Genomic DNA, 12,145 nt, shown 5'->3' on the forward strand with positions numbered 1-12,145 from the left:
TAAAGTAGCATCACGAATTACTGAGAATTTGGACTTGGCTTTCAAAAAGATCTGAATTTGAATCCCTTAACTTGTAAGCCTCTGTTTTCTCATCTATAAAATGAAAAGAATGTTAATACCGGAGTTCCCGTCGTGGTGCAATGGTTAACGAATCCAACTAGGAACCATGAGGTTGTAGGTTCGATCCCTGGCCTGGCTCAGTGGGTTAAGGATCTGGTGTTGCCGTGAGCTGTGGTGTAGGTTGCAGATCCCGCATTGCTGTGGCTGTGGTGTGCGGTGGCTACAGCTCTGATTAGACCCCTAGCTTGGGAACCTCCATATGCCACGAGAGCAGCCCAAGAAATGGCAAAAAGACAAAAAATATATATATATTAATACCAATTAAATGAGATGGGATATAATATGTGCTCAGTAATGTATAGTGGTTATTTTTACCAATCATTATTATTGTACATACATTTCTAGTTATTCCCTTAGGATAAATTCCCAGAACTGAGATTGCTAAGGTACAAATATTAATGGTTTAAAAATCTTTTAGAGGCGTCCTCACTGTGGCACAGTGGGCTAATGATCCATCTTGTTTGATCCCTGGCCCAAGAACTTCCATATACCATGTGTGCAGCTGAAAAAGAAAAAAAAATTATAAATATGAAAAGTTGTGCCAGTTTACACTTGCAGTCCCATTATATAGGACTGCTTCCTTGGACTCTCACCCACACTTGATGTTGTTAAGATATTTTTTGCAAACTTGGTAGGTAAAAGATGGGCATTTAATTATTTCTTCAGCTGCATTTTTTTTTTTTTTTTAAGGCCGCACTCGCGCATATGGAGGTTCCCAGGCTAGGGGTCCAATCGGAGCTGTAGCCACCGGCCTACACCACAGCCACAGCCACACTGGATCCGAGCCATGTCTGCCACCTACACCACAGGTCACAGCAACACCAGATCCTTAATCCACTGAGCCAGGCCAGGGATCAAACCTGCGTCCTCATGGATACCAGTCGGGTTTGTTAACCACTGAGCCACAACAGGAAGTCCTTCTTCAGGTACATTTTAATAACTAAATGCTCAGGTTTAAAGATTTTTCAAAATACTTTGAAATGGCAGTAGTTTGTGGAACTCAGAAATATTATAACATTAAATTTTGGTAAAAGAAAGGTGGTCTGAATAGTTAATTTCATAAAATATCTTTATATACCATTTTATTACTTAAACCAAGAGAGAAGAGTTTTTGTCAGTAGAGAGAGACATAAGGCTTGCTTTAATAAGTATCTGAGATTTAATTATAATTAAGCTGTTGCCTCTTATTCACATACAGATAATGCTAATATATATGAAAGTAGTTTATTCTCAATTAATTTAAAATTCACTTTGTACTTCTCTTAATTTGTTCAATAAATCCTTTCTCCATAGATAAACTCCTCAACACCACCAAAGTCTGTATGAGGTATTATTCTTACATTCTGGGAGGCATACCATGTGTTCCATTAAGATATTTGAATATCCACAGAGCTTCCTCTTCTCCCCCATTTTATTTTTTGTAACCCTGACTTTATCCTATTTGAAAACTTTAATTCCTTTATCTGTTTTTGCATCGATAGGTTTAAAAAAAAAACCTATTTCACTATTTCTATTAATGGAATTAAATGAACAAAAGAACAAAGCAGTAGAATTCGATTTTAACTAATTACCTTGTCTTGGTGCTTTCTGAGTATACAGTCAGTACAGAGATGAAATAGAACAATCTGATGCAACGACCTTGTTTGAACAAAATTAAGTAAAAATATCAATGATTTATAAAAATATACCCATTAATAATATAATATAGTTTTTAAAGACTAAAAATTAATGGAAGAAATTTTCCTTTCCACTAGCTTTGCAAGAAAGAAATAATCTTCTTTGAATATCCTCCTGTAAATCCCACTGCAAATTGTAGTCTGCACAGAACAGAATCATGGTGCCTAATCCTCCTCTTTTCATGGTTTAGTCCATACAAAGAGCAGAGCTGGAAATTGGATCTTTTGACAGCAGTTACTAAGCAACAGAATTTGGATGTTTTTGGTTAACATCCTAATATATCATGTAGTTGATTTGTTGAAGATGGTGCATTTATTAACTGAGAAAAGGGGACACCCCGGAAGTGACCACAAGCCCCTGTACTGCTGGGGCAGGGGTGGGGGGGGTGAGCACTTGTTGTTTTTATTTAATACACTTTATCTTTTGACATTTGTATCTGTTTGGCACACAAAGGAGAATGGTGCAGATCTTTAGTAGAACTTTTAGACTTTTGAGATTTTTTATATTATTAAAAATACCCCATTCTGTGGCTCATGTTACATGAAAATGTAAGAATTTTTCCTGAAAAGTAGGGAGAACAAATAAGGGATATTAAGGTCATTCCAGGAAGCTTTAGGATTTTGCCAAAAGTTGAGGTCCACTTCCCGAGGCAGTTTCACTAGAAGACAGCTAATGTTGGCTTGGTCTACTCCCAAGCTATTTTTAGAAACTCAAGATTATTACTGATAGCACCAATTTGAATTTGCTCGTTTACGTTTTTATATGCTACCAAATATGATTAGAGTATGTTTTCAACTAATTGCTGACAGATTAACTACATTAGAGATTTTCTAAGTCATCGCATTCCTCTTGTCATCAGATTCCTACTAACTAGGTACTTCATGCCAGCCCCTTCAGAACGGAGATGAACTCTTTCAGCCCCAAAAGAACCAGAGAATTCGGCTTCACTTATCTCAGAGCCCTAAAGAGGTGCTAGAAAATGGAGGACAGGATCTACTTAGAACACACGTTGCTGTGGTTTGTGATTCTGAAAGGCTGGGGTTAACGTGGAGCTAATGCTGGCCTGTACCCACGTGTATTCATGTAGGCTCCAGAGTCTGCAGCTGCCACCCCACCTCTCCACACGGGTGGTCTCCAGCCCAGAAGCGGGCTGTGTGCCTTGAGAGCTTGCGGAGTCCTTGAGGACCACAGTCAGCCTGCCCCTAAGCTTCCCGAGGCTGGAACGCCACACCTCCTTTCACCGTGCATCTGGCATGCCCCCTGCCTCAAGCCCAGGCTCCGCTTGAGCCTGATGGGTCTCTGATGACCCACTACCTGCCTTTGCACATAAGAGGGGAGGCACCAGTTCTCATAATGTCCACAGCTAGAAATGGCAAGTCTATCTTCTAGAGATACTCTTCATCTTCTAGGATAGGCTTCTCATTTTTTCCCCTGATGTCACTCTTTGATTTATTTATTTATTTGATGTCACTCTTTTTTTTTCTTTTTTTTTTAATTTGATGTCGCTCTTTTCCACACTCTTTCTTCCATTTTTCCCAGTCTTTTCCTTTAGCCTTCTCACCTGACTCTAAGAATATGTGTGTGTATTCTGATAATTTTACCTGCTGTACAGGAAATACCCTGATAGAACCTGGATGACCATACACTTCAGTTTGCCCTGTGCAGTCATGGTTTTTACCTGTTGTCCCAACGTGATTATTAACAGCTCCCCCCTTTCAGGGATCCTAGTTCGTGTGATAACTTCTCTGCTCCCCTACTGATAACCTCTCCAGCAAGAAAAGACTTGAGCATCAATTATACTTCAGTCTCACTAAATGAAAGGATCAGAATTTAAGTTAATTTTTTTTTTTTTTTTTTTACTTTTTAGGGCCACACCCACAGCATATGGGGGTTTCCAGGCCAGGGGTCAAGTCGGAACTACAGCTACTGCCCTGTGCCACAGCCACAGCAACACCAGATCTGAGCCACATCTGTGACCTACACCACAGCTCACGGCAATGCTGGATCCTTAACCCACTGAACAAGGCCAGGGATCGAACCTGCAATCTCATGGTTCCTAGTAGGATTTGTTTTCGCTGCAGCACAAAAGAAACTCCTAAGTTAATTTTTTAAAGAGTCTGTGAGATACCACCATGAGCCCCAGCTTCGGCCCACCTAGCTAAATGTTGCTTTGGCATTTGGTCTGGAGCAGGCACTGCATATTTGCTGTGTGCTGTTGCTAATGGCAAGTTTGACACTTGAGTTGTATTCTAGCTGGGGCAGTTTGTATAGTTTTACTTTTTCTGCTTCTTTCCTTCTAGTACCTCTCCTCCTTTTTGGGTTTATCTACCTAAAGTTATGGTAGAACTTCCTAGCTCAGTATGTAAATATCTCACTTAGATTTTAGTCTGACAGCTAATCGCATACACTTGCCAGTCGAATCTGAATATCTCCTTATTTAGAATGAAAGAGGCTGAGGAGACTAGGCAGAAATCATGGATTCGGGGGAAGAGTGATGACCTTATATTACACTAGTGACTACATATGGAAAAGAATGTGTGTGTAAGGAGTGAAAGGTGTGTGTGTATTTAAATTATAGCAGAGTCAACTGAAACTGGTCAAGTTACAACTGGAATAGCATAGCCTTTGTCATGGTTAGTATGTTGTTAAGAGAGTTAGCTGTGAGTGCTCCTCTCCCTGTGGTAGTAATGAGTACATTAAGAGCTGTCTATTTAAAAAAAAAAAAAAAAAAAAAAAAAACTGCTTTAAATGGCTGCTGTAGGTATTTTTCTTCTAAAATGTTATAGGTAGGCCATGCGGCCAGCTGTGAAGTGATTTGTAATGCCTTGTGAATCACAGTATCCGAGATAAGTTGGTGAGATTACAAACAAATTTATCATCAGTTTAGACCTCAGCAATGCCCAGTAAGCTCTACAAGCTTTGAGAAAGGAAGAAAGACTGATTTGGGAAAAATGTAGAACTATTCCAAGTAGCCAGTCCATGATGTCCTGGGCCCATGTGGCTCTAATCCACAACATTACAGCCTGACAGAATCCTATGCTCACACCAGAGCCTTTGGTAGAATTCTTAACAAATGTTTTAAGGAGCAAAGCATTGTTTTCAGTGACTCCTTGAAATCACCTCCATTTGTAAGATAATACACTGGCTACTGTATTGGTCCAGTCCTCAAAAAATAGCAAAGAACCCACAGTGGAACTGCTTCTCAACTTTTCCATTGTCTCTTCCATTTCATCTCTCACCTACCACCCCCTGTACACATAGCACCGGCACTGACACCTCTTCATTTTATTCTTACTGTGTGTTAGTTCCTGCAGCGCTCCTGAATTTTCTCATCTTTGTGCCTCCTAATAACCAGTCTGCTTAGAAAAAGCAGTTTTCTACTGAGTTGCTCCCAGCTGTTTTCTACTGAATTGTTCATCCGTCAGGTCTCAGCTTAAATGTCACTTCCTAAATTTAGGTGACCATCGTTGACTTCATACGCTCTTATATCGGGCATGATAGGCTAAGTTATGCTGCAATAATGAACAGCTCCAAAAGTCTCAGGGGCTCAGTACAGCAAAGTTTATTTCTTGCTCTCATTACATGTCCGCCATGATTCAGAGGGGAGACTCTGCTGCAGTTTCCCCTGAGACTCAAGCTAATAGGGAATAGAGGCTACATCTCACATGTGATTCCATGACAGCCAAGGGAGGGTAGAGGACGTATGGTGAATCCAGCACTCCTTTCAGAAAGTGATATATTCCCACTCATATTTCACTAACCAAAGAAAAACCCCATAATCATCGCTAACTTAAGAGAGGGTAAGGAGCTATAGTCCTACTGTGTGCCGGAGAGAGAACCAGGATGTGCATGGGATCTCCAGTGACTACCACAGCTGCCTCGCTGTCAACACCACATCATCTTGTGTTTCCTCAAACATAAAAGTGTCAGGCTTTATTATAGTTGCTGTGGCTTATTAATTCATTACTGTCTCCATTGCCTTCATTTGTGCTTGACACATAACAGGAATTGAAAATACTTGCTGAATGAATGAATAGGACAACACTCCAAGATTCAGTCCTCAGCCCTTTATTCTTCCGTTTATACCATTTTTCCTTGAAAATCTCATCCGTCTCATTTTCAGCAGTCATCCCCTGAGGATGATCTCCGTGTCCTGACTGCATCGTCTGCTGCTTACTTGATATTTCTACTTGAATTTAATGTGTAAATTTAAATTTATTCCTTCAGTATGTATTTGCTGATTACTTTCTGATAAGGCATCATATTAAGTGATATGAGCATACAGAAATGAATTCAGTAGTACTTGCCTTCAAAGGGCTTACAATCTAGTATAATATAGGGAAGAATACAGTGCATCCATAATATATAATCAATATATAAAATGCTATACTGAAGAAGAGAGACAAGTGACTTATGGCCAAATGGAATTAGAACTTGTGTTGTTTCAACCATTGAATCCATTGAGCAAATATTATTACTAAATACTCATCTATGCTGGGTACTGGGGAGAACATGAATAAAGTTTTTATCTACCTCACAATCCAGTGAGGAGACAGCCACAGATGAAAGGGTAGGTGAGATTTTTGACACAATTGGGAGGTGCAAAGGAAAGCAATTAGAGGCATTCGTTCATGCATACAGCAAATATTTATTAAGCACCAGTAAGACAGCAGACCCTGAAAACCGAATACCAAGGAAGACGATTCCTACCTTAATAGACAGTGTTTGGGGGAAGAACTTACCATCTAGATTGTCAGCATGAGTTGCTGTTTTGTTTTGCTTTTTTTTTATTGTTCACCTTTGAGAATGACTTTTTGAACATAGAAAATATCTAATTGTGTATCTAATTGGGAGGTCAACAAAATCAAAATTCAGTATTTTGGAATTATACAATTTAAAACCTAGCCTTTCAACACAAAGGAATTTGCATTTCTTTGCTATCTTAAGATAAGGTGCTATTATCTTTTGTCTAGTTCTAAAGATACATCTATCTAATCCTTTATACCTTACTTTAATTCTTTTGTAAACACTTTGGCTGTTATGGTTTGATCTGAGTTGACAGAATTCTGTGTTTTCAGTGTTATTCCTGTTTGACAAGGCCACAATTCTTATAATCAGACGATATTCCGTTTCAGATATTCAGTTTCATTCCACACGACACTTGTGGCTCTCTCTAGCTCTTGAGTCACAGCACTGAAGACATGCTCCTGACGTAGACGGGAGAGACCATTATGATAAACTTGATGGATTTGTCAGTTGATTAATTCCTGCTATTCCTCAGCATGCGCCAAAGTGACACTTCCAGCTCTTGGAGCTGCAAACAGCATTCCCCTGCTCCTTGCTCAGCCATGATCCAACTGTGACATCTTGGGCACGTCATTTAACCGCTTTGAGCCTCATTTGACTCATTTTTAAATTGTGAAAGCACTCTTTACATTCTGAAATCCTAATATCAAATTCTAATTTTGTGTAGTCTGAAATAATTAGTGTTTTACTATCTTTTATTTGAGCGTTGGTTGGTCAGCATTAACTAAATTTTTCTTCTTGGAAATTGTAATTATGGCGGGCAGTAAGATAATAAATGATTTTGCTTTCTTCTAGATCTTCGATGATGCATACAAATCCCAGCTCAGTTGTGTAGTTGTGGATGACATTGAGAGGCTGCTTGGTGAGTCATAACTTTTGCCATTGGTTCCGTCCTTGTCACATTACAGCTAATGTGTCATAAGAGAAAAATACAGGTGTTTATAAACAGTAAGGCAGTAGAAAAACCTTATATCTGAAGTCAACAATGGTATTTATAAATACATGTATAAATGTATAAATACATTTATATACATCTTATGACCATAACTAGGTTATAAACTTCTTTCCTACAAGGGCCCTGTCTTACGTTATTTTGTATCTTCCACAGAGTTCCCTGCCCATAATAAATGGTTAATGATTTTCTTTAAAGGATATATTTGCTATATAGATAAAATATCTCTGAACTACCTCTACAGAGCTTCTACTTATAAACTTTGATAGAACAAAAGAAAGAAGGATTTAGGAGTGGGTAAAATCTACAGACTGCCTGTAACACCTGGAGCAAAAGTTAAACTCTCTGTACCTCAGTTTCTGCTCATATAAAATAGAGACTGTATTTTCTTCCTTACTTATCCCACAAAGTAATTGTGAAGACAAAAATGAGGTAAATGTTGTTGCAAACACTCTGAAAGTTAAAGGTGCTCTTCAGTAATTTTTAAAAACGTCTGTTAAACATCTCCTAAGTTTAAGTGTACTCCTGCAGACAGCAAGGATGAAGACAGTTCGTATACTCAGCTTGTAAGATAGATTCTACAAGTAAATGCCAGAACAGTGTCGTTACACTTACATTTTATTTCATCGCCCCCCCCAAAATAAATCTGGAGTAAATTCTTTGTAACAGTGGCTCAAGGTGTTGTAATCAACTGGATTGAAATAGACCTCATTTGCTAACTTAATAAACATCATAAAATACTGCCAACACTTGATCAGCTAACCCCTTCTAAGGGGTCCGGAATGCGCTAGTAATGATTGCACGTTAACTATTCTTGCTATATTTTTCCCATGATTTTCAGACATTGGCTTTACATCCTCCTTTATTTATTTATTTCCTCCTTCCTAAGACACTGTTTGTTATAAAGCAAAGCAGGTATATCTGTAAGTTCTTCTTAAATTGATAGTTTTATCTAGTGACCTGAGTTTTTGGTTTGCTATTTTTGATACATTTTAGCTCAGTTTATGGGATTATTTCTTTAAAAGCTTTTAGGCACATACTCATAGCTCTGTGTAAATTCCTTTATCTAAACACAATTGAGATGTGTGGTCATAGCAACACTGCTATGTCAGGAATGTGTGCCCTCTGCGTATATTTTCACTTGTGTGAATAGTTATTATCTTTACTTGTTTGTTCATTTATTCAGTAAGCATTTGCTGACCCCTTACCACTGTGCTAGAATTACTAGCGGCTCAGAAAAATAAGTAGTAAGATGCCGTCATTATCACATACATTGACAAAAATTAATACAAAGTAGAATGTGCCATGTGTTCTAGATATTCAGAAAAGGGAAGGATCGTTTTTTACTTCAGAAGGCAGATGCTTTGACAGCAGCTCTATGCACAGAGCAAGGATGCATATGGAACATGCAGAGAAGGCTAAGCAGGTGTCAACTGTGTTGAATCTTGAAGGATTGGTTGAAGTTTAACAAGTAGAAAGTTCTTTGAGAAGTTCACTGTTCTTTACCTTCTGAGGACCAGTCTTAGTGCCTTTACCACCATTTCAGTTATATTGAAGCACCTTCCTTACATTATCATTACTTGCCTAGTATCATATTTTGTTACCTGTGCACTTACTGTATTGCCACGGTTTGTAGTAATTTCTTGGAAATATTTAGTAAGTACACCTGGAGATGTATTCCCTCCTTAAAAAAAAAAAACTGTCTCTAAATATCAGACAAAGATGTCTCCATGAACTCAAAATGGATAGTTGAAGCACTTTAAAAATTTTTACCAGTAACAGGAGTTCCCGTCGTGGCGCAGTGGTTAACGAATCCGACTAGGAACCATGAGGTTGCGGGTTCGGTCCCTGCCCTTGCTCAGCGGGTTAACGATCCGGCGTTGCCGTGAGTTGTGGTGTAGGTTGCAGACGCGACTCGGATCCCATGTTGCTGTGGCTCTGGCGTAGGCCGGTGGCTACAGCTCCGATTCAACCCCTGGCCTGGGAACCTCCATATGCCACGGGAGCGGCTCAAGAAATAGCAACAACAACAACGACAAAAGACAAAAAAATAAAATTAAATTAAAAAAAATTTTTACCAGTAAGAGTTTTTATGTATCATTTTAAGCATTTAAGTTATTGAAGATCTTTTTCTTTTTTAAAATGTGTGTTTGAAATTCCCACTGTGGCCCAGGGGGTTAAGAATCTGACTGCAGCAGCTTGGGTTGCTGTAGAAATGTAGGTTCACTCCCCAGCCCAGCACAGTGGGTTAAAAGGATCCAACATTGCCTCCTCTGTGGCATAGGTCTCAGCTGCGGCTGAGATTCAGTTCAAGGATGTTTCTTTCAAAAAAAAAAAAAAAAGTTTATTTTTATTTTTATTTTTTTGGGCCATGCCCATGACATTCGGAAGTTCCCAGGCCAGGGATCGAACCTGAGCCACAGCAGTGACAACACTGAATCCTTAACCACTAGGCCACCAGGGAACTCCTGGTGATATTTTTTCTTGAGCATTAATTGCATGACTGTTATTTAGGACTGTTGATGCAGAAAAATCTGAATGTTTGGAATATGTGCACATATATATTGAATTTCTAAACAATAACAATGCTTCTCTTCCAGATTATGTCCCTATTGGCCCTCGATTTTCTAATCTGGTATTGCAGGCTCTTCTTGTGTTACTGAAAAAAGCACCTCCTCAGGTAAAAATAATATAAGGAACATTTTCACAGAGTTTTCTCAGTAAATTATACATTGGTACGCTCTCTGAATAAGCATGTAAAACTCTCATGTTGAAGGGATTTTGAAAGGTCATCTGATCTGGCCTTCTGTCTTAAGGTAAATGATTTTCTTAAAAGTAATCAGAGAAGTTTTTCGTTCCTTTTCTGAGGATCTCAAAATCCCAGTTTCAATTAGTATTCTCTTTTGTTGTTTTATAACTTCACCACCATATTACACACCCCTACCCCACTTCCATCTCTCATAAGAGATATTAAATTAATACATGATATTAATGTGGAAAGGATTAAACATGTCTCCATTTGTTTCATTTATTGTTTTTAGGTTTTCCTAAGAATTGTATTTGGGGAAATTTATGTCCTATAGGGAATTTTGTTTTGTTTTTAATTTTTACACATGAGCTTAAGTTATTTTTCTTGTGTCATTTGGCACTTTTGAAGAGTGAGTTTTTATATCTAGGATCTTGGTTTGTGTGGTTACATCTTTACTGATGTGGTTGTTGGTGACTGGTGATTTTGATAACACATCTAAACTAACCTATGAGGGTTGGTTAAAAATGCTAATTATGTAGAGGCTGCCAGAGCATGTTTGGCTATGACACAAGACACAAATTCTCTTGATTGGTTCTGTGTTCTATTCCCTTGAAGAAATGCCAATCAAAGGCAGATACAAAGGAGTGAAGCACTAACTTAAAAAACATCTTAATGTCTGTATGGGAATCTCATATTTGAAATTAGAGATATAAACTAAGCTATATGGAAAATATTTAATGTTAAGCTGGTGAATCTAATTTTTAATTCAACAGCTAAAATTATATGTGTGTTTGAAGGTAAAGAATTTTTAGGAGGTCAGGATTTTCTAGGAGTTTTTTTTTTTCCTAGACTAGTGAAAAGGAACATAACCTACAACAACCTTGAAAATTTACTGCGCATAAGCACGGTGAAAGGATATTTTATAATTATTTTCCTATGAACTGTCATTCCTAGGCATTGGAGTTTTAGCTTATATTAAAGCTGAAATTAGGGAAATGACTATAATTTTCCTTTTCTGATTCCTTCAATAAATGTGTAGATAGATATATCTCAAGCTGTTGGAATAAAAGTAAATAACCTCAATAAATAAATTACACGTGTGCAAGCACAGCCAAAAAAGAGAAAAGAAATGAAGTGCTGATACATGTCATAACATGAATGAACCTTGGACACATGCTGTGTAAAAGGAGCCAGTCACGAAAGACTACGTATCGTATATTACATACGATTCCATTTATACGAAATATCCAGAACTGGCAAATTTATAGAGACAGAAAGCAGATCAGTGGTTGCCTAGGACTGGAGGGGTCGAAAGGGAGAATGAGAAGTGTCTACTGCCAGTTTCTTTGGGGATGATGGATATGTTCTAAAATTGATCGTGGTGGTGGTTGCCGTCTACTAAAAACCATTCAGCTGTACATTTTAAATCAGTGAACTGTGTGTTATGTGAATTATGTCTTAATAAAGTGTTGCCAAAAATAAACAGATAGAAAGACAGCTGGATAGATAGTCTTGGAAGCTACTTAAATGATGAAAGGAGGATTCGATAATCGAGCTAGATGTAAGGAGTGAGCACACAAGGTACGTGGCCCAGCTTGGGGAAAAAATCTTAGAAATGGGAGTTGGATCATTAAAAAGGGATGTGGAGCAAATTTCTCTAAGTATTGGAAAGGAAGGATGGAGGAATATGTAAGAAGTAAAACATCTGGCCGCCTTACTGATTGGAGATGGCAGGGATTCTCTGTTCAGAGACTACCAGCCTGTTATTAATCAGAATTTGGTACTCTGACCGGGACTGCTACACGACCTGCTATATAAGTGAGTGAGTGGCGGAAGAAATT

General features: G+C 38.3%; 1 protein-coding gene across 3 annotated transcripts in view; it reads left to right on the forward strand.

Annotated features, from left to right (window-relative positions):
• Positions 1-12,145, forward strand: part of NSF (N-ethylmaleimide sensitive factor, vesicle fusing ATPase) — a 165,340-nt gene that overhangs the window by 125,581 nt on the left and 27,614 nt on the right. For all 3 annotated transcript variants that reach the window (XM_005668696.3, NM_001244560.1, XM_013980864.2), the window contains exons 16-17: positions 7,399-7,465; positions 10,156-10,235. In XM_005668696.3, the coding sequence (XP_005668753.1) occupies positions 7,399-7,465; positions 10,156-10,235 (147 nt within the window). The remainder of the gene's footprint in view (positions 1-7,398; positions 7,466-10,155; positions 10,236-12,145) is intronic.

Source organism: Sus scrofa, chromosome 12 (genome assembly GCF_000003025.6).
Source record: "Sus scrofa isolate TJ Tabasco breed Duroc chromosome 12, Sscrofa11.1, whole genome shotgun sequence".
NCBI lineage: Eukaryota > Metazoa > Chordata > Mammalia > Artiodactyla > Suidae > Sus > Sus scrofa.